General features: G+C 40.5%; 2 protein-coding genes across 3 annotated transcripts in view; one reads left to right on the top strand and one right to left on the bottom strand.

Annotated features, from left to right (window-relative positions):
* Positions 1 to 462: 462 nt before the first annotated feature.
* LOC307190041 (uncharacterized protein) overlaps positions 463 to 23,392 on the bottom strand; it is a 63,781-nt gene continuing 40,851 nt past the window's right edge. Inside the window, exons 3-6 of one of the 2 annotated variants that reach the window (XM_079928798.1) lie at positions 10,164 to 10,238; positions 7,513 to 7,627; positions 5,268 to 5,354; positions 463 to 606 (exon numbers count right to left, since the gene is read on the bottom strand). In XM_079928798.1, the coding sequence (XP_079784924.1) occupies positions 593 to 606; positions 5,268 to 5,354; positions 7,513 to 7,627; positions 10,164 to 10,238 (291 nt within the window). In that variant the 3' untranslated portion in view covers positions 463 to 592. Of the gene's footprint in view, positions 607 to 4,965; positions 5,355 to 7,512; positions 7,628 to 10,163; positions 10,239 to 23,392 lie in introns of those variants that run through there. The other variant, XM_079928797.1, reaches the window with a different exon arrangement.
* Positions 3,581 to 23,392, top strand: part of CCDC83 (coiled-coil domain containing 83) — a 45,195-nt gene continuing 25,383 nt past the window's right edge. Inside the window, exons 1-6 of the mRNA XM_079928796.1 lie at positions 3,581 to 4,066; positions 5,438 to 5,531; positions 10,365 to 10,471; positions 12,933 to 13,017; positions 19,394 to 19,556; positions 22,736 to 22,903. Coding sequence (XP_079784922.1) covers positions 10,377 to 10,471; positions 12,933 to 13,017; positions 19,394 to 19,556; positions 22,736 to 22,903 — 511 coding nt within the window. The 5' untranslated portion in view covers positions 3,581 to 4,066; positions 5,438 to 5,531; positions 10,365 to 10,376. The remainder of the gene's footprint in view (positions 4,067 to 5,437; positions 5,532 to 10,364; positions 10,472 to 12,932; positions 13,018 to 19,393; positions 19,557 to 22,735; positions 22,904 to 23,392) is intronic.

The following is a 23,392-nucleotide window of genomic DNA, read 5'->3' on the forward strand; positions in this document are numbered from 1 at the left end:
GTTAAGAGGGCAGATCTCATGTGTTCTTACCACAATAATAAAAAAAGCAAGGGGGAAAAATTATATGAATACAGTCCTTAAAAGGTGGAAATTATTATCTATACTGCCCTATTCTCCAGATATGAGGTAGTGTTACTCCATGAGAGAGTGGCACGGACATCTATACACTACCAAGTGTAAAATAGATCGCGAGTGGGAAGTAGCCGCATAGCACAGGGAGATCAGCTCCCCCTAGAGGGGTAGGATAGGGAGGGTGGGAGGCAGACGCAAGAGGGAGGAGATATGGGGATATATGTATAAGTATAACTGTTCACTTTGTTATACAGCAGAAACTAACACAACATTGTAAAGCAATTATACTCCAATAAAGATGTTAAAAAAATAATAATTCCTTTCATATGTTTGCTGGAGGTGGAGCTTCATAGACTACTTCCTGGTGTGGAGGTAGGCATCTCACCTGAGTCATAGAAGGCTCCAGAGATTAGGCAAGCTGATAACTTGAGCCAGGAAGATGAGGTCATTCTTTTTGCCAGTCGCTGCAATCTGGCAAAAGGCAGATCCTGAGACATGTTTCTTGGACCAGAAACTAGACCTAAGGGAGAGGCTCTTAGGCAGAAAAAGATTGGAACTGTGGTCAGTGGAGTTCATCCCGGAAACTGTCCCCATCCTGACTTCTCCCATCCTCCTCCACACTGGGGCCAGAGTGAACATTAGTTATCATAAAAGAGCGTGGTTCAGAGGACCCATCAGGATCTGCCCCTGCTTGCTTCTCCAGCCTCCCCTCTCGCTCCTTGCTTCTCTCTGGGACCCTATGATCTAACCATTAGTAAATTTCTTTCAGCTCCATGAGAAACTCGTCATGTTCATTTTCACCTCTAGGCCTTTGTACCTGCCCAGGCCTCTGTCCCAGCCCCTCTCACACCCTCCAAACTGACTCATTCCTGCCCACTGTCAAGACTCAGTTTAGACCTCACTTCCTCTAGGAATTTTTCCTTGACCCTCAAGGCTGGGCTCGGTTTTCCCTTAGCACTCTGCTTCTACCCCTGTTCCAGGGGTTATCTAGCTCTGTTGCAGTTGCCTATTAATTTGTCTGCCCCTCCCTCTTCCTAGACTGAAAGCTCCTTTAGGCAGAGACAGAATCTGTCTAACATCTGCCCTCATGAGATACTCCAAGTTAGAACTGCCCAGTCAACTTGCTCCTAAATTCCTGATGCATAGAAACCGTGAGATAATAAGTGATTATTGTTGTCTTCAATCACTAAACGTTGGGGTAATTTGTCATATAGCGATGGACAACTAATGCACTATCAAAGCTCAGTGGCTTAAAACAACCGAATCTCAGATTCTGTAGGTTAGTAATTGGTGATCTCTTGCTCCTTGTGGGATCAATGAGATCAACTCAGCAATACTCAGCGGATGCATGGGCTGGTTGGGAGGATCCAAGGTGGTTTCACTCACAGGCCTGGCACTTTGTGGGCTGGAAGGCAGGACTCAGTTGGTTAACCACAGAGCCTACACGTGCTCTCTCTAGCATGGTCGTCTCAAAGTAGACTTTTTACGTGGCAGCTGGCCTCCCTCAGAGCAAGTATCCCAAAAGAACCTGGAAGAAGCTGCATGAGTTTTTATGACCTAGCCTTGGAAGTAACATAGAGTTATTTCTGCCATATTCTCTTGGTTGAAGCAGTCATAAAGACCACCAGATTCAAGAAGAGGAAACAGAGACCCCATCTCTTGATGAGAGGAGTTGTCAAATAACTTTAGCTATTTTTTAAATTAACTTTTAAACATATAATTTATATACAACACACCCATTTAAAGATAATTTGATGAGTTTTAACAAATACATATACCCTGTAACCACCACTGCAATCAAGTTATAGAACATTTCCTTCATCCTAAAAAGTTCCCTCCTGCCCCCTTGTAGTCAATCCCCTCATTCCCCCCATCAGCACTAGGCAACCAGTGATCTGCTTTCAGGATTTTCTAGAAGTTCATGTGATGTAGTATATAATTTCTCACACTCGGCTTTTTCACTTAGCTAAGTTCTTTTGAGACTCATCATGCTGTTGATGATGGGTCAAAACATAATCTCCTCTATGAGTTTGTCACCATGCCTGCTTAAAGGTGATGTAAACTTTTCCCCTCAAGAGAATATTTTACTTTATGACTGTTTTTTTTTTTTGGCAAAACACCAATTTAACTGTTTCAAATTTGTCAGGAACAACGTTTTTGGATAAGAAGTTATAGCAGGGCTTTTATATTTCTCAAAAATAACTTTGGGGCTTCCCTGGTGGCGCAGTGGTTGAGAGTCCTCCTGCCGATGCAGGGGACGCAGGTTTGTGTCCCGGTCCGGGAAGATCCCACATGCCGCGGAGCGGCTGGGCTTGTGAGGCATGGCCGCTGAGCCTCCGCGTCTGGAGCCTGTGCTCCGCAGCGGGAGAGGCCACAACAGTGAGAGGCCCGCCTACCGCAAAAAAAAAAAAAAAAAAAAAGTAACTTTGTTGTCAGTAAAAGCTCTGATTTACTAGAAGTTTGAACTGGTTTACAAAGCCAATGGGTTAATCACTAGCTTGTGTTCCTAAAAATTATTGTGAGATTTAATATTAATACATTTAGTTGATTGTCTTACGGTCTATTTGCAGAGGTAATGAAAATAGATTTTAAAGTATAAAATGCTTAGCAACAGAACATACCAAACAAGTTCTTTGTGTTTTTGCCAAAATCAGACAACATATTTGGCTTTTTCTACCACAGAAACTCTCCTGCCTCTATTTCTGCCTCATTCAACATGGCAAGGCTAACAGAAAATCAAGGTCAAATGAGGAAACTCTGTAAATGGTTTTTATCTGGCTTCACTGTTTGACCACAAACTGGCAAACACCATAAGAAAAACTGCACAGGAGATAAATGATAGGGTAAAAGTACATTTTTGACCATGGGCCCAGGCTCTAGCAAAAGAAACTGGCCTAAGATTTATAGAAAGTGATTTAGGAATGAATTCAAAGTACTGAAGAATCACAAAATTGTTTTTCCATTGAACAGCAACAAAAAAATCCCCATGCTTTAAAAAATTTGTGTGGTAGCTTTTTTTGTCCCTCTTGCATCGAACTCTATTCAGTAATTTTACCCCATAACCCCACCTGTTGTTATTATTATAATTGGCCCTAAAGAAATATATAACACTAATAGAATAAAGGGCGGTTCGAATGAGATAGGAGACATATATGATCTCAAACTGGCTAGGTTTTGGATGACTTTTTACTGATGAGAAAAACTACCTTAACCAAAGGTAATTAATATTTTTATTCACTGCTTCAGTTCCCTTCCTTAAGTTCTTAATATGTATTAATGTAACAGCACTAATTATAAAACATATGAAAATGTATTTTTTAAATCAAATTCAAGAATGCCAAACAGGAGACTTATGCAGAGAGTGGAGGCCCAAGAGAGCGCCTCATTTTTGTCTTCTGGGAACAAAAGGATGAATAATTGACTCTAACTAAGTGCTCTCAGGATGTAAGAAATTGTCTTGAGGCAGAGAATGAGAACGAACGCAGATGAGGAAAAGAGGAACGTTAGCGGTTGTAGGTGTGTGATATTTTTTCCCCCTGAATTAGGAGAGAGCTGCCAAAAGTGGAAAGAGAGGGAAAGACAAAATCTATACTGGTTTTCTTAAGGTTTAGAAGCAAAAAAGTAAAACGAGAAAGAAAACAAGCCGGATCAAGGACTTTTAAAGCTGTAAGTGACCTTATAAGCATTTAGTCCAGGGGTTTGCACTTCTGTTTGGAGTTAAAAGAACTCTTACACAAAACAAAAGTAGACAGGAGAAAAGCTGCCCAGGTGGAAGGGGCTGGTAGGGGTGGCGGGGGCGCGCTGAATCCCCGTCACGCGCACACATCCCAACATCGTAGGAGGCTACGCGCTGCTTGAAAACCACAGACCAGTCCTGACGTCTCATTTTACAGGGGAAGAAACAAGTGAGCGGCTTACGGTCACAACACAGAGCCCGGACGTGAAGTCTCTACACTTCTCACCACTTCCCGGTTTGCCACTAGAGGGAGGCAAGGTGGGCGAGCGCGTCTTGTGGAGTAAGCTGGGTGGCTTGCGGCGGTGACAACCCCGCGGGAAGAAGGTGGGAGGGCGCGGTACCCTCAGGGAGGCAGCGCGAGACCTCGGCCTGATTGTTCCCCTTGCTGCCACCAGGTGGCGCGCCTGGCCCGCAGCTCGCGGCTGTTTAGTGGTGGGCGGGGGAGGCCCTAGCTCGCCGGTCGCCTTGGAAACGGAGGGCGCCGCGGCGACGGCTGTGGAGTGAGTGGGCCTGGTCCGCGGCCTGACGCGAGTACTACTTCCGGACCCGTTACTGTATCCGCACCTGGAAGCCGTCGAGGGGAGGAGGTCAGAAGGCTGCCTAGCCTCCTCGCTCGGCCCCGAGTCCTTCCAGTCTGACACTTAAGACTTTACGAGCATCTCCGCCCCACCCCAACGGCCCTGCTGCTTACTCTGCCGCAAAATGGTCCTGGGGTCCCAACCTTCTGGGGTCCTGCGCCGGGCGAAATTCTGGGCGGTTAGGAGCCGCTGAGAAGGATTCTCATAGGCCGACCCCTCCTTTTCACCCAGGAGACACAGAGGGAGGAAGAACTTTTGATCTGATCGGAATATTAACCCATCTCTTTTTCCGCCTTGCAATAGAACCCCTGGATACATTGCTTATTTGCCTTTCTGGATTTTCAGATCTGAATTTGATTCAGGTTTGCCCTCACAGTCTCTAGCACACAGTAGGTGCTCAGTAAACTAATGCCTTCCATTTGTATGGGGCTTTATCACTTGACAATTTTCCAAAGCATTAGAGCCTCATTAATAACTCCGACAGGAAGTAGGAAAGATGGAAGAGAAACTGAGGGTCAGAGCGGGTTAGAGACCTGTCCGAGGTTATAAAACTCCCTGGTGGAGGAGCTAGGTCTAGACTCATCTTCTTAGTCTCTTCTCACTGAATTCCCAGTCTGGTGAATGCCTTTAGAATGAGTACCCCGCAAACCCTGGAACCCTTCTCCGTACCAGCACAGAACCCCTCCCACTGCAGGTACCTTATAAGTGCTCCGTGTGGGCTTGATGGCGTTTCACCCTCACCCACCCAATCCATAGGCTGGTTTCGGCTTTTTGCCCTGGCTGCTGGCAGCATCCTTCTAAACAGAACACTTGGTTTCTTTCTTTTATTAACTTGTTAGATTTGTATAGCGGCCTATTTGTTTCCTCATTCCCCTTCTTACCCCATAATGCTCTGCTGGGCGGAGAGACTTGAGGAAACCGTTGGGAGGTGGGAGGAGATGTCCCATCTGAGAGGGAAGAAAAGGTTTCTGTGAAGGCAGAGAAGGAAAATAATAAGACTGGGTGTTTATCAGTGTGTGTAATAATTGCTCACGGATTTCCTTTCCACCAGCCCCAAGACCCAGCCCCAGTTGGTCGTCTTTATTCACCGCTGCTCTTTGAAGGAGAGAAGGCTTTTTGTTCTCCTCCACCATCAGAGTGTAAAGGTACTGCATGTATTTCCATTATCCTTACAATATTCTCTTCAGAGTTATGTTTCTTTTGTTTTTTGACACTTCTAAAATTGAAGGACAGTAGGAGTTGAAAAAAATGTAGTTCCGGTTGCTAGAAAAGTTAGTATAATATACAGCGTTTCCAACTATTTGTTATTAGCAATTCTGGATCAAAAGACACCAATTTTTAAGCTAAGAATCCAATATAATTTGAGATCTGTAGTTCAAAAATGTGCCACTAACCAAAGGATTTGTATTGGTAAAGAAAATACATGCTAACGTAATGCACATTGTCAGTCGTGCAAGTGAAAGTTGAAAATGTCATCCATCTAGATATTTTTAAATACCTTGATTTGAATGTATAGTTATTTATCATATCTCAAAACTGGCTCTATCTTACATTTTAAAGCTGTTTGGGGCTATATATACATAATCTATACAAAAAGAGATGGGTCTGAAATTTTGTAAAACTAACTGTTAGGTGATATCACTACTAAGAGGCTTTAAATGCATTCAGGTTTTTTGTTTTTTGTTTTTGTTTTTTTTTTAACACGTGCTGGAGAGCATTTCTAAAATGTTTTCAATTGTATTGAAAATGTGTTCTAGCCAAATTGAGAATTTGAGTTTAAAAGTTATTTTACTTTCCAAATTCAGGGTATATACAACGTTATGAGCAAATAAATAGGGCCACTAGGAAAGAAAGTGAGCATGCATTATTTATTTGCCAGTCAGTCATTTACATCAGACATTTACTGAACATCTAGTTTGTGCCCATGGGAGATGCTGACCTATGTGCCAACATCTGTGTTTGAATTCCCAAAGATATGAGTTGCTGAAGTAGTTACTATTCAGTATTTAAGGAGTTATGTTTTGCTGAAGATGAGTGCCTTGATAGTTAGACGTGTGCCTTTTAAGTTTGCTCTTTAACAAAGGCTCTTCGAAGTACTTCATTATTATCGTTGTTGTTGTTAGATTTACATAATGTTATAGCTTGTTAATGGTAAAGCCATGAATAAACTTTAAGACTTCCGGCACCCATATAGAGACCTTTTAACTAAATTGTGCTGTCAACCCCTGATGGAATCTTATTCAGAACTTTTGTCATTACTAATGCTATTAAGTAAACATCTTCCATTTTAATCTACATTTATATAAAACATTAGCTAAAAAACAGGATCCATTTCAAACGTCTGGGAAGGTATTAGGGCAGAATTGCCACCCCTCCCAGCCTCCACAAGATTTGAAAGGAGTCGTTAGGAGGCTTCTGGATATTCATGGCTCCACAAAGTCATGAGAAAAGTCATTAGGAGCTTTCTAGGTATTGAGCCAGGATCCTGAGACTGTGCAGGAAGGGACGCACTCCTTGTTTTTTGGGTAATTTTGCAAAGTCAAGTAAACCATTATGGGATAACAGCTCATTTGAAGAAGATGGCTACTATATGTCCCTTTTTACTAAATAGACTTCTTACTTTTCACTGAGAAGCATTTGGGGAATATTTTTTGAAACATTTTCTGACAGAAAATGATTATGAAATAGTCTCTGAAAAGGCTGGATACCTGAGTCCTTCAAACCCACCCTCCTCACCTGCCCTCACTATATATAGTGTGTGTTATTGATGCCCAAACAGAGTTGGGAGAGGAAAAACAGACACACACAAAAGGTCATGCCCTGGGTGAAGATCTCTCTAGCATTCATTACTTGTATGGTTTTCTCAAGCCTTTTAAAGTTGCTCTTTTTTTTTTTTTAGGTTCTGCTGGAGTATGCTACTTTCTTCCTATCAGTCTGAGTAGAGTTCTCACCTCTTCTACATTTTATAACCAAGGGCCAGGAAAATTGCCACACAGAGAACAGGCACTAAATAGATGTTTGAAATTACTGACAAAGCCGATTAGGTGTCTGTCAGGAATTATTTTAAGTGAAATCTTCCTGGAAGATAATTACGTTACTTTGTGACAATTTTTCTAGAATTCTCACCTTTTACTGAGATAGACATCTGGGACTTCCCTGGAAATCCAGTGGTTAAGACTTCACCTTCCAGTGCAGAGGGTGAGGATTCAATCCCTGGTTGGGGAGCTAAGATCCCACATGCCTCAGGGCCAGAAAACCAAAACATAAAACAGAAGCAATATTGTAACAAATTCAATAAAGACTTTAAAAAAGTGGTCCACATCAAAAAAAAAAAGACATGCTGAGATAGAAATCCTCTAGGTGGTCAGGAACTGTAAATCCTTGTAAATGTTTATTAAAATCCCCGTTGTTTGTAGTACATTAATGCAAAAGTACATTTTGAGGGAATGTCATTAGCTCATTGCAAAAAGGCAGCTATTAAGCAGGCAATCCAATTGGCTTACTAATTTTCTGTAAAGTGTGTGAAACAATGAATCTTAATATAGTTTATGCACAAATCATTTGTGCTTAATGGATCTACATTTTCACTCATATTTTATTAAAATCCTTTGCCATGAGCTGCAGTTAGGTAACTAATTGTACATTGGTCAGAGAGTTGAAAACATTAGAGCCAGGTAACTGAAGTAATTGGGCAAGATGAGGTCATTTTTCCTCCAGCACCAGATGGGTACCATAGGTGGGAACCATAACTCTTGATCTCTTCTATATGACTCAGAAAAAAAATTAGAAATTAATGTTGTTTTACCTTTTAAATAAAATATTTTATAGTAAAAGTTTTTGTTAAATACTGTTATTATAAAATGAAATATTTGACAACATGCTATGTTTTTGTGCAAGTCAATTTAAACATTCAAATTCTAAAATAGAAAATAATACAAAAATTCAATTCTACATCTGAAACAAAAGAAAGCAAATTTTTTTCCTAGCTGATAAGTTTCTGTGACCTGTGATGGTATAATGAAACATTTTGGTGTGTAGCTTATAGAATTATTCTCAATACGTTCATATCTGAGAAGATATCCCTTAATATATTACCGTGTCTTAATATATTAAATCTTTTTGATGTGTCACCTTTGTGATTTTCAGTTAAAAAGTATTGTAGTATATTTGCATGCATGAATACTAGAATCTATTAGGATGCAGAGATGAACATGCTTGGCTAGAAAAGAAAAGTCTCAGCCACAAAGACTGAGCCTTGCTGGAGGTCTGGTTATGTAAGCAGCATGTCTGCGGGGGGAAAAGTATGTTTTCATTTCAGAGTTTCTCCACTTTGGATCTGAATGACCTGTGTAGATTGCCTATTCAGTGATCCAAATCAGCGATGAAGGCTGACAGCAGCAAACCACTTGGATTAGTCTTTACACCTCTCATCATACTTGGCAGCAGGCAGACATCCTCTGCTTTAGTTACCCGAAATTTAAAGAAGCATAATCTGGAGCCATAACTAAAGGGGCAGAATGCTTATTAAGCTCTTTCTATATGTCAGACACTATGCTAGGTGCTTTAAATATTAACTTATTTAATCCTTACTACAGCGTTTAGAATAAGATTTTTTGTTTTTGTTTTTTTGTGGTACGCGGGCCTCTCACTGTTGTGGCCTCTCCCGTTGCGGAGCACAGGCTCTGGACGCGCAGGCTCAGCGGCCATGGCTCACAGGCCCAGCCGCTCCGCGGCATGTGGGATCTTCCCAGACCGGGGCATGAACCCGTGTCCTCTGCATTGGCAGGCGGACTCTCAACCACTGCGCCACCAGGGAAGCCCTAGAATAAGATTTTTGTTCTCACTTTAGGAAATGATGGAACTGAAGCTCAAAAAGATTCAGTAACCTACTCAAGGTCACACAGGTAAAAGATGGTGGATCTAGGATTGAAATATGTCTGCCTGATTCATCCACCTGTCCATTCATTCATTTGACAAGGACTGCATCTACTGTGCTAGGTGGGGAAATACAGTAATGCACAAGAATTACATCATCCCCACTCTCATGGAGTTTCCAGCCATTTTAACAAATAATTACAAAGGTTATGTTCTTTCTACCACACCCAACTACTAACACACTGATTGAAGGTTAGGCACTTATTTTCTTGAGATTAATAAAAATCAAAAGATAAAAATCTGTCAAGGAAGACTATGATCTTAAAAGATGTGCATTAGTATCCATACCAAATCCACAAGGTATTTCTGCTTCCCGTAAAAATCTAAGAAACTTGGGCCTGATTTTCTCGTTTAAAAAATATTAGTTTTGATAGTTTTTATTATTAGTTACAAAAGCAATTAATAGCTGATGAACAGTTACTGTTAATGATAACACATTATTATTATCATTCTTCTTATTATTTTGCATTTGTAAACCTCTTAACCATTTAAAAAACACTTTAATGTGTCCTTTTATTTGTTCTTTATAACAATCCTGGCCAAACCTAATTCTTTTGGATCCCAGTTCTAATTCTTTTGGAGCCTAGTCTCTTGGTGCTCATAGAAAGTTGTGCTTTTGTTTTGTCTTACTTTTTAAAAACTAAAAGACATATATCGAGCTGCTGTTACATGTGGTGCACTCTGCCAAACACTGTGGAGACATTAAATGATTGAAAAAGTTTAGCCCTTGCTCTTAAAGAAGCTTGACAGGGGCAACAGTTGTTGATGGATAATGTAAGAGAGTGAGTCTCAGACAGTTTTGGGTGGGGGAACGCTGCACCTGGGCTAAGCATGGAACTCACCAGACTCAAGAATCCAGTTGATTCATGAGGTCCCAGCATTGTGGTGGATGTTAGCTCTCGGGACGTGGAAGCAATCTGGATGGAAGAGCCAGTTTTAAATTAAGTCCCAGCAGTGCTTTATCTCGTAAATACAAGTAGAGGGACAGAGAATTTATTTATTCTTCCTATGTCTCTTTTTAAAACAGGTATTCTTCTTTCTAGCTAAGCAACACAATGGAAAACACGTCAAAAACAAATAAAAAGGATATTCAAGATGGACCGCCAAAAGAGGTCAAATTGCCTATCAGTGAAGCACTTCTCGACTATCAGTAAGCTGTTTATGAAATCCCAAAGTTCCCATACATAAGTGGCAATCATTGCTGCTAAGACTCATATGACTCCAATGGAAAATGAAGTGCTCAAAAGCACTTCAGTAGTTGTGGCTCGCGGGCTCAGTAGTTGTGGCTCACGGGCTTAGTTGTAACTGAAGGACTTGAAATAGATCAGGAAAAGCTTGTTTGAGGAAGCGATGCTGAGCTAACCTCTGAAAGAGGAACAGGTGTTAAGGAGACAGAGAGTGATGGACAGAAGGCTTATGGAAAAAAGGCTGGGGTGAGGAAGAGCTTATCACAGTCTAGGAAGTGAGAAATGGCAGATTGAGGGAGAGAGGGCAGAGCAGACTCTAGGGGTTTAGGCAAGGGTCAGATAAGCAGACCCCTGTGGAACACTTGGGCTTTGGAAATGGGAAGCCATTTATTGGAGGGCAACAAGGTTGAAAGTCAGGAGTCCACACTGCTGGTGACTAGGCCTTTGTTTAAGAGAATTGTTTTTAACAACATTCAGGGAAAATCCATCTCCCTGCAAGACTCCAAATCTATTCATATATTCTTTTTAGAAGATAGTGAGTAAAAGGGTCAGAACACTGAGAGAGAAACATCCATGGGAAGGGACTTTTAACGAAGTTCCCTTTATTTTCTAGATAACAATTAAGTGATGACCAGATTGTACCTGCACTCATTTCTCAGCATAACTGAAAACTTCGCTCATCTTGTCTTAGCAGAGGTGGACAAAAAGTCCAGCTCTGTGATTACACTCTGGTCTCTAATCTGCTTCCACGGCTCACAGTGATGACATCCACTTACAGCTCCTTCTCTCTCTTCTGGGTCAACCAGAGGGCAGTCTTTCTCCTCTTTAACAGAGGTTTACAAAGAGGCACACGTTTAAAAGTTCTCATGATCTAGTGAGAGACGCAAGTTGAACATTCCCATGCTTTTGTTCTCTTTCCTTTGTTAAAACTAAATAAATAATCTCATGGACTGAACAGCCTAGGCCTCACTGTGCTCTTCCGGTGACGCTTTACTCATTCCATGTGTTCCGAGGTAACAGGACTTTTGTCACATGACAAATAGCCAGGACACCTCCCTCCACCATCTGAGGAAGGATTATCCAAGGGTCCCCTGGCAGCATCTTATATTTCTCTTATACAATCTCAGCTCCTGACAAAGAGCCGAGGGCACACAGTAGGTAGTCAATTCCAAACAGTTAACTTAAAACAAAATCTATCTCAAGAAAATAAAGTCATGAACCTATATGGTTGTTTGTGAAAAGCTGAGACTGCCAGTGTTGAACCTATAAAGTGATCATCTCTTAGTCTCTCCCCCACCCTGTATCCTCAGGGATTACGCTCCTAGACTCCCAGTGGATGCCTGAAATCACAGATAGTACCAAACCCTTTATATACTATGTTTTTTCCTATACATGTATACCTATGATAAAGTTTAATTTATTAATTAGGCACAGTAAGAGATTAACAATAATAAGTAATAATACAATAGAACAATTATAACAATATACTGTATTAAAAGTTATGTGAATGTGGTCTTTCTCTCCCTCTCTCAAAATATCTTATTACATAATGCTAAATCTATAAAGTGATCATCTCTAGGTAATGGTGGTTTTTATTTTTTCCTTTATACTTATTCCCCCAAACCCACTTTTCTATAATGAGTATGTATATAGAGATAGAAATAGGTATGGATATAGTTGTGGGTTTAAAAAGATAAAATTGTAGATTCTTTTTTGGAATCCAACTTTGTTTTCTTTCTCAGAATTTTCAATGAAATTGCATGGAAGAAGGAAGTTGACACATTACTATGTTGAGGCAAATACTCAACAAACAACCTGTAATAAAAATAGAAAAGAGTTTTATACAAGCCAAACTGAGGACTATAGCCCAGGAGACACAGATTCAAGAAGCACTTGAATTGTGTTCCACTGACTACGAAATGGGGGGGCTTATATAGGCAAAAAACCACAGTTACACGTTGTTTGTCAAGAATTAGGATTGGAGCTGGCAAGAAGTAAGGGTGCTTGTTAAGCAAGGATTGGTTGGGGTCCAAAATCATCACACAGTTATAAGGGGAGACCTTGAGACCATAAGGTTGCGGCTGGCAGCTGCTGGCAGATATTATTTTGAAAACGTCTGGTGGTGTCTTTGAGTTTGATACAGTTCAGAAAATTCAGGTTGTCAGGGATGCAGGAATGTATATGAAACCACATCCACAACGACAAGTTTTAAAAACTTGAAGTTATCTCTCTAATACATATTTTAGTGAGTAAAATATACTCAGAAACACAAAATCACTTAAGATTCTTATCCCTAAATGGGTCTTTATAATAGGTTTAATACTTTATTTCAATTCAAATTAATTTAGATTAATTTTTAAATTTTATCTCATTAGTTTTTCCTAAGGCAAACAATTGTAAAATACATCTTGTCTTTGTTATCAGCTGTCAAATAAAGGAAAATGCAGTAGAACGATACATGGCTCAAATAAAGAAAATGAGAGAAAAGAACCAAAAGTATCAAGAAAGAGTAAGTATAAAATTTAAAGCCAATATCTAGTCATTAAACATTTACACAAATGCTTTAAAAAATTGTGAGTTATGATGAAATGAACTCTAGGAAATTATCTTCTTTAGCTCTTCGAGTTGATAAATTTACACTATATTTAAATACATTTTTGTACATGGGAGACAAGAGGATACTGCTGTTCTTATTATATTAATTATAATGTCAAAGGAAGTCAGCTTGAATTGTGTTATTTAGATCATGCGGACACTGAATCTTATGTTGAAAATTTTAAAGCTCTGCAACCACATTTATCTTTTAAATTCTTATTTAACCACACTATAAAACATTGGTTCTCTATTTTAAGTTTCTGTATCTGTTTTCCTTTAGATTTTCAGAGTGTGTGCATATGTAAATATTATCTGAAAAGTACAATCTCAGTTGTTAAAATGACTAATTTATTGTTTAAGTGATTTATTTTTATGAAATTAGAATAAAATGACTATCAAAGGGGTGCTGTATATGACTCTCAGGACCAACAGAAATAAAGTTAGGAAGCAGTAAATGATGGCGCATACAACTTAGCCCTTAAGGGGTCTCATGAGTGAGGAAATACTGAGGGTGTCCGCTATTAAAACATTTATTTTATATGTACCCTGAAATTTCCACACCTGTTTTATTTGGCTTTTGTCTAAAAAGACTACAAATTTTAACAGAATTTGGGTCAGAGACCTAAATTTGCATCCTGACTGTACAACTTCCTGCTGATGTCATTTTGGCCAAACTGGTGTAAGCCTCAATTTCCCCCTTGTAAAATGAGGATTCCTGTCTTCCTTATAGGGTGAATTTGTTCATTTGTTCAGCAAGTATGTATTGGGCAAGACAAGCCCTGGTGGTGATATAACTGTGACCCTGACATTGTCATGATTCTGAAGAATCAAATACTTGCAGTAGGATCTAAGAAACTGAAGTCTGTAGATGAGAGTGGAAAGGGGAAGTCTGGCTTAGGCACTTGGAGGCAGGTTCCGCATGATGTGATTCCAGAGCACATGAGTGTGAGCTGCCATCAAGGGGCCAATGCACATCCCCTAGTGGTCAGCATGGGAACTCCCAGGCCAGCTTTGGGATTTCCATTTGGTTGTGGAAAGGACAACAGATCAGGACTGAGGAATCACTTTCCCATAACCCATCAATTGGAGCCAGAAACAAAGTTCTTGTTTCCATGAGGATTAGCTCATGAATGCGATAGGTCTTGGAGTCATTAGTGGACCCAGCAGTGAGGAGCATGGTAATGCAGACTCTAGCTCAACCGTATGTATCTATTTCTTTCCATTTATGCTGCTATTGCCACAGTTTAAGCCACCATCTTCTCTTACCCATCCTTCCTCTAACCAGTACATTTTCCACAGTGCAACCAGAATTATCCTTGGAATACGGTAAACTTTTCAGTGCTTAAAACCCTGCAGTGGCTTCCTACTGCACAGAAAGTAAAATCCATAGTCCTTCCTAAAGTCTTCAAGGCCCTGCAAAAGCTGACCTCTGCTCACCTCTCCAATCTTGTCTCCAGCCGCCCCACCCTTTGCTTACCCCTGCTTCTTTTAAATATTAGAAAACCCAATCTTTTTCTTACTATGGTACCTTTACAACAAAAAGGCTGTTTCCTCTTCCTGAAATGCTCTTCTCTTGGCTAGCCCCTGTTCATTCCCCCCATCTGAGCTAGGATGTCATGTAAAAATATTTCTCCATTATTCACTTGAAAGCCCTTTAGGCAGCAGCAATCAAATCTTACCTTTGTTTCTCCAGAAAGGCCCAGCATGAGTAGATGTTCAATAAATATATGTTGAGTTGATTCACACAAACACCAGTGGGAGGAAAAAAATTTGAGGTCACAGATATTTAAATTGCTAAGTTAAACATGACTCATTAGCAAGATATATTTTTCTCTTCAGTTATGTGGAAATCGGAAATGCCTGTCTCCCTTCCTACCCATCATCTCTTCCTATGTGTTTAGTTCTGTTTAGATGTTTATTATCTTTCTTTCTCTGTTTGCATTCATTGCTCCACTACATCATTAGATATTTCATAGTTCAGTGTGTCCACATCCTTACTTCCCGACACATACTTTCACTCCTGCTATTCCCCTACAGCCGCTCTAGCAAAAGTTGTTAATGACCAGTTAGCCAGGTTCAATGGACTCTTTTTAGTCCTTTCTTTACTCCTTACTCCTTCAGCAGTCACTCCTGTCATCTTGAAACTCTTTTTCCTTTGGGTTCCAGGATATCACTCTTAAATTTCCTTCTACTTCTCTGATCATTTCTTCTTGGTTTTCATTGTTTTTTTCCTAGAACCACCCTTTAATTAGGGTATTTATCAAGGTTCTGATCTCCATCCTTCTCTTTCACTCTAAACTCTCTCTGGATCATCTTATTTAACATCATGGCTTCAAATGCCATCTTCATGGTGATACTTCTCATATGTATATGTGACAGAATTCATAATCCTATTGAAAGGGTTCCCGACCCAGTTTCAACTTGTATGTGTGGAGGCTTCCTCTCACCAGCAAGAGAATCTCAGACACAAACGGGGTGTCTGAGAGTTCAGCTCAACTCTGACACTACCTACCAGGAGACAGAATCAGATTCCACAGGTAAAGGGCTCAGTCCCACAAGACCACCCTCCACTTCAGACGCCAGCTGCAAGCCCAGGTTGTTATTTGTGCTTCTGACCGACTGGCTATAAATCAGAGGCTCGCACAACCCCTTCCTCAGGTTCAATTAATTTGCTAGAATGGCTCCCAGAACTCAGGAAAACCCATTTACTCACTAGATTACTGATTTATCATAAAAAGGATATTAAAGGATATGAATCAAAATCAACAGCCAGATGAAGAGATACATAGAGCAAAGTCCTGAACAAAGGAGCTTCTGTCCTTATGAAGCTTGGGGCCTAACACAGTGTCACATGGAAGCTCTCTCAAAAAGGACCAAAAGACGCTCCTTGTTCCGGTTTTAATGGAGGCTTCATTACATAATCATGATTGACTAAATCATTGGCCAATAGCGGCTGATTCAACCTCAAGTCCCTCTCCCTTCCCCGGAAATCAGGGGGAGGGAATGAAAGTTCCAACCCTCTAATAATTTGGTTGGTTCTCCTGGCAACCAGGCCCCTTCCCTCTCTCCCCACCTGTGGGATTCAAAAGTCACTTTCATTATCATAAACCCAATTGTGATGGCAGAAATTCCAAGGGTTTTGGGCACTGTGGACCAGGAACTATGGGTGAAAACCAAATATAGCTAAGAAATATGTTTTAGTCATCTGAATGACCAAATAAATATATTTTTATAGATTACAATATCACAACTATACACTAAAAAAATGTAAAAACTGGTGAAATCCAAATAAAGTCTCTAGTTCAGTTAATAACATTGTACCAATGTCAATTTCCTGGTTTTGATACTGTACTATCATTAGATAAGATGTTATCATTGGGGAAAGCTGGGTGAATAGTAGATGGGAACTGTGTGTCCTATTTTGGCAACTTCTATTCTTGTTCTTGTGAGTCTTAAAAAGTTAAAAAAAAAGACCATGAGATGGCCTTATAACAAAACAAAATTAATCCTTTCTTTGTAGCTTAATTACTAAATTTCCTTTCTTCTATTTTATAATGTGATAATTATTCTTACCTCAAATAATAAATGTACCTCACTTCGTAAGATAAATGTTTTTTAGCATATTGGTGGATATATTTAAATAAATTTTATTTTCGTATGTAGCTCAAAATAATTTTTCAGACATAGCGAATTTTATAACATTGTCAGACACATTTCCTTTCTATTTGAAATTCATACAGGATTTGGGAAGTTTAATATAGATGTTATTAAATTTATATATATGCCCTATACATGCATGTGGCCTTTTAGATTCCCAGGAATATGTCAGAGCTTTCAAAGCTCTCTATGGACATCTCATCTGCAGCTTTCTTTTAAAGTTTTTTGGTCAGCTTGTTGTTTACCTCAACTTTTATTACCGCCTCAGGGAGCTGTAATGTTCAACAATTGTTGATTATTTTTGACAAACATCTGCCTCTGATTGTTTTTGACCAACATCAATCTGGGAAAAGGCTGGTCACACATTGGGTAAGCTCTGACTCAGGTCAAATAAAGACAAGGTTTCCCAGTGGGATTTTTCCAGGGAATTACCAGGTAGGTCAAATAATGACTGTTATTTGGGAATTGAGCTTTGGAAGAGTTCTGTTCCCCTCACTTCTCTCCATGACCCTCAACCCCAGGCTGCTAAGTTGCCGGTTTTTACCGTAACCTTGGGCTTTTGGTTTTTAGAGCACGTTAAAATGCCACAAAGCTCACTTGTCCTTACCAAGAGTCAACCATTTTTCTTGAATAAACACTCCCTGGAAGTTACTGCAAAGCCTTTAATTTCAAGAGTTCTGAAAAGTTGATTTTGACAATTTTTGCCAACTTTTTCTCATTGCTTTTATGAAGGAGAGGATTTTCAGAAGTCTTATTCCACCATTCCTGCTTACATCATGCCCAATAAGATTTTACACAGAAGGAAAGAGATTCAGTTTTCAGATATATTATGAACGCTTCGGTACTAAAAATTCTTCAGAGACAGAATTATGATACTTTAGAATATTACAAACAAAAGATCAGAGAAGTTAAACGACCAAATTTTGAATGTCATATTTTTTAACTTTTTTTTTTTTTTTTTTTTTGCGGTACGCGGGCCTCTCACTGTTGTGGCCTCTCCCGTTGCGGAGCACAGGCTCTGGACGCGCAGGCTCAGCGGCCATGGCTCACGGGCCCAGCCGCCCCGCGGCACGTGGGATCCTCCCGGACCGGGGCACAAGCCCATGTCCCCTGCGTCGGCAGGCGGACTCTCAACCACCGCGCCACCAGGGAAGCCCATATCTTTTTAATCTTTATTTCCATTTTTTTTAAATCACTCAAAGCCTGTCCAGTCCCAGTCTTTTTTTTTTTTTTTTTGGCCTGTATTTCTCAATACTGAGCATCATCATAAAGTTAATTGCCTGTTGCTTTCTTTCAGGTTATCAAAGTTTTAAATTAAAATTCTAATGCACTGAAATGGCAATAATGTCACGCAGCCTGTGGAATAACTTAAAGAGCACTAAGGTTACATAATCCTGTCCAGGGAGTTTATTAAACTAGAAATCAAATTTTTCAGCCCTCAACTTTAAAGTTTGTTGGATTAAGTGTTAAAGAATTGAGTTTTAGTAGGCTGTAGCACTATCAATAAATCACAGATATTTGGATTACCTGAAAGAAGTTTGCTACCCAAACTGTGGGTTGCGGGCCAGCAGGCTTGGCATCACCTGGAGCTTATCAGAAGTGCAGAACTGCAGGCTTCATACCAAACTTACTGAACCAGAATCTGCATTTTAAAAAGGTCCCCAAGTGTTGGGTATACACATTGAAGTCTGCAAAGCACTGGTCCAGAGAATAAATTTTGGGAAAGAAAATACTCTTACAGTAGAGTATCCATGTAGGTTAAGAGGATAAAAGATGTGAATATCAGAAATAAAATATAATGTTGAAAAAGCTATAGTAAAGAGAATGTTAAATTATAGGAAAAATAATTTTTAAAAGAAGTATTAGAATATTTTAAGTTTGTGCATTTTATTAGGTTTAAGAAATTGAAGGAGAGACACCAGGAAAGTGAGGATTAAAACTTAAAGGGAGGCTAAGAAAATTACAAGGAAAAGGTATTAAGTTCACACACAGTAAAATATCTCTACATATACATAATAAGCTAGGAAGGGCAAGAATAAACTCTAAGTTGATTAAGTAAGAAACTTGGAAACATAGGTGGGATATTCACAAAAGGAACACAGTCCATACTTCAGGTGTGGAGTATTGAAATAGTAACCATCACCCCAGAACAAGAGAATTAGGGTCATTTGTGAGAAAAGCAAAGAATAATGTAAATTCCACAAGAGCAGTACTTTTGTCTGTTTTGTTCACTGATATATTCCTAGTGTCTAGAAGACTACCTGGCATATGGTAGATGCCCCATAAATATTGACTAAATGAACGACGTTTCCTAGAAAAGCAAGGTGTTTGTGGGAGTTGAAGAAACTGACCTCTGAAATCTAATTTTAATGTTCACCGATCCTATGATAGGGTGATAGACTGGCAGATTAATAACGCAGGTTTTAGTATGTAACTTCCTCTTCAGTGATTACTGTATTGATGGGTTTAATTTTGAGTCTTCCATATTCCATATGTTCTTTAGACATGTTATTGAATAACTTATTTCATTAAATATCTGTCATTTTGCAAACCTCAATGTGTAACTCTATTTGAGGGAAATCAATGGAAGCACTTCAGCAGATGTAATTAACAACTGTTGATATTCATGACAGAATAAACGCTTAAAGGATGAACAGATTTGGCACATAAGGAACCTACTAAAGGAACTGAGTGAGGAGAAGTCAAAGGGATTAGCAGTTGTAACAAGAGAGGAAGTTGAAGAAGCAATGAAGGAAAAATGGAAGTTTGAAAGAGACCAGGAACAAAACTTGAAAGGTGATTTAGAAACTTAGAAAATTATCATAAAGCTGTATCGAGTTATTTCTTGAATGTATTAATGCTTTTGTCTCCTAATATGTTCAAAAGGCTGTGAACACATTTCAAATGACATCATCACCACAACCACAAACACATATAAGTAAGTGGACGAGAGAGGGAAATAAAGTGGGCGGAGATACTGAAGCCAAGCGAGGAGGAGGAGTAAGGGCAGTGATTAAAAACAAAGACAGGACTTCCCTGGTGGCGCAGTGGTTGAGAGTCCGCCTGCCAATTCAGGGGACACGGGTTCGTGCCCCAGTCCGGGAAGATCCCACATGCCACGGCTGGGCCTGTGAGCCATGGCCACTGAGCCTGCGTGTCCGGAGCCTGTGCACCACAACGGGAGAGGCCACGGCAGTGAGAGGCCCGCGTACCGCAAAAGAAAAAAAAATCCTATCCCTTCATCATAAACTTGCTGTTCAGATTTCTAAAATTTTTGCCAGAACCTCTATAAATACCATCTCAGCTAGGAAGCTGGAAAACAAGGGAGAGACTTGAGTGCTCTCAGGAAGCAGTATTAGAATCTGAGAGGTGAAAAAATGGACTAGATTTTCTTGAGTTTCCCCAAGCATTTTAGAGAGCCTTCTTACCCAAGCGCTTGGCGCAGAGCAGGCATTCCCTTTGTAGATATTTGTTATTTTGAAAGAAATAGTTACCAACGCCAAAGGTCAATCAGCAAATTTCATTTTGGGGGGGGGGGTCTCTAAAACTTTCCCATAAGCCTCCTCCTGCCAAGTCCCTGTGTGAACAACAGTGATGTCATGAGGTGGTAGACGTATTTCCTGGTCGGGCTCCTGTCTAGGAGAGTTCTGCTTATGTTCGGAAGGAATGCTTTAAGAAGTCACACCCTTGAGATGGGTGTGAGACCAAAGCAGATACTTAGATGTGCTCCCTAAACTGCCTTCAAAGGGAATGGGCCCGGTTAGTTAAGGTGTGCCTGTCTGTGGTTTGGGCTGAGTGCTGGGGTATGTGTGTCATACAAGACTGGGGACACGCTGGGTGACTAAGAACAGGAGGGCTGGGCATGTGCAGCGGTCCAAGGAAGAAAGAAGCCCACAGATGCTGAGGAAGAGAAGGAAAGAGAGAATAGATGTGTCTACAAAGGATCCCTGAGGCAGTGACATGTTGTACCAGGTAGTCAGTCACTTTCAACTCAGTTTGGTCTGCGGAGCAGCAGCTGGAGCTTCACCTGGCAGCTTGTGATAGTACAGAACCTCAGACCCCCATCCGGACCTGCTGAATCAGAATCTGCATTTGGACGGGATCCTAGGGGAGTCCTGCGCACAGTAAAGTTTGAGAAGTGCTGACAAAACTCCCTTCTTCCAATGTTTAGTTAGGACTTTTTCAGTTGCAAGGATAAAAATCCAATCCAAACTAGTCCAAGCATAAAGAAGATGTTAATTTTTTCATGTAACCAGACAGAAAAGGCAGGGTGCTACTGACCTGGACCCAGAGCCTCACATGCGGTCAGATCTCAGCGTCTTTTTGTTAATTTCTGTGTCTTGCCCCCCTCTCTCCCCCTGCATCACCCTCCCTCTTTTTCCCACCTCCTCTCCCTCCACCCGCTGCTCCTCTTACACGTCTTCTCTCTCTGCCTTCCCCCTGAAAGTTGGCTCCTTTTTCTGAGAATGTTCTCCCCGTGAGGCTGGAATTCTGACCAGAGACACCTCTGAACTTACATCCTTATAACCTCAGAGTGGAGACAAAAGAGACATGTTTTCCACCAGTGAAAATATTTCTAGGGGAGGACTCTGAGCATTTGCCCAGCTTGGGGCACCTGCTCAGCCCTGGACCAATCCCTAAAGCCAGGAGAAGGGGCGACTGTAATCGGTCTACTTATATGACAAGGGGCAGGAGACATGTGTTACTAGAAGGGAAGAGAGAGAGGGGTTCTGAGAAAGTAGAGCAACAGTCACGACACCCCCCTCTCTTTCAAAAGCTTCAGTGACATCAATCAACCCTCCCCACAAAGACTGAACATGGTGCAGGGCTGAGACAGCAACAGTCTGCCCACATTGGAGGACAGCTGATCACTGGGGTGCAGTGTTCTTAATTGTTTAATGATAATAACAAGTACCATTTGTTAAGGGAGTTTAAAATATATTATCTTATATTCTTAATATATTAAGTATATATTAAAATATATATATTAAAAATATATTATCATGTCTTGGAAAAAGACATGTCTGGAGAACTCCTGGACCTTTGGACTGAAGAACACCTCTCTGGCCTGAATGGGATGCTTCAGTCATAAACATCGATTGAGCACCAACTAAATGCCAGACTCTGTGCCAAGTGCTGGGTGGACAGAGATGAATAAGACGTGGTCTTGCCCTCAGGGGCTCTCAAACAAGATGGTGCGTGGTAGTGCGCCAAATAGCCATTCAGTTCATCGGACCTGGCTTCTTGTAATGCTGCCTTTTCCAGAATATTCAGCAGCATGATACTCAGCCTAAAGACTGAGTAGAATATCATGTGTAGGAAGTACACCAGGGCAAGCTGAAAGTTTATATGATTGAGTGGGCTCCATATTTGTACACACATAACTGGGGAACTTATCTTTCACTCTGAAGTCTCACTGTGTGGGGTTAGGGGAAGGCAGGTTATTATGACTATCATATGCTATCATTTCACACAAGGGAAGCTCAAACAATTGAAATTTAAATGATGGAATCAAACAACTTACCTACAAAAATGGTCGCCAAGTACTGTGGAAGGATGTTAAGTTGAAATCACTTTGCCCAGACACATAATGACCAGAAAAATGACAATTTACTAATAAAAAGTATATGCGACATAATATATTGTACAAAACAGGACACTTATCAAGCTATCACAGGCATAATTTAAGCTTGTGGGTCCCTAGGCATATAGGTTGATTGCATGTTACAGCTCTCAATCACAGCCCCAAACCACACAACTACTTTATAATTGGAAGTCTAATTTTACTTAGATTTTGAATCATGAGGGATAAACAATAGTTTGAATAGTTTAGATTTCCCTAAATTATAGATATAAAATAGTATTTAAGAGTTGATATTTTCACATCAGACCTTAACTTCACAAAAACAGATTGCAACATATAATGGTTGCAAGGACAATAGAAATGACAGAAAGTCTCGATTTTCTTTCAACAGATATGCGCATCCAAATAAATAATGCTGAGAAACTGTTTCTTGAGAAACTCAGTGAGAAAGAATATTGGGAGGAGTACAAGAATGTAGGGAGTGAACAACATGCTAAACTCATTACCTCCTTACAGAATGACATCAACAGAGTTAAAGAGAATGCTGAGAAAATGTCAGGTCAGTTGCAAGAAAGCTGGTTCAGATTCAATAAAAAATCTTTCAGGGGCAGACATTTGGTGGAAGAAAGAAACGGGTACCCCCGAATCATCCGTTACTCTCAGCTGTCAGCACAAGCACTATGCGCCTAAGGATTAGGTGAAGGGAGGAAGTAAAGAAACTATCCCAGGACCACCTATGGAACTGAGAAGGGGAAGTAAAGGGATGGGAGTGTGTGCCTCTGTGCGTATAGAAACACTGCAACCGACTTTGAGAAAGAAGCTTCATTCAGTGGGTGGGTGTCTGCCTGCTCTCACACCTGGGTCTGGGCCAATTCCACCAAGGTTGGGGAGTCCTGGGAAGGGGTTATATTAGAGAAGGAATTCACCTGAGGCAAGCTGAGGCAACCCACCCAGGCTGGACAACCAGAATCGTTATAGAAAAATGGCCAAGTAAATGCTAAGTTGCAGTCGGGGGGAAAAAAACTGGAGAACAAACATAAGACAGGAA

This window comes from Stenella coeruleoalba (assembly GCF_951394435.1).
Source record: "Stenella coeruleoalba genome assembly, chromosome: 8".
In the NCBI taxonomy this organism is placed as follows: Eukaryota; Metazoa; Chordata; class Mammalia; order Artiodactyla; family Delphinidae; genus Stenella; species Stenella coeruleoalba.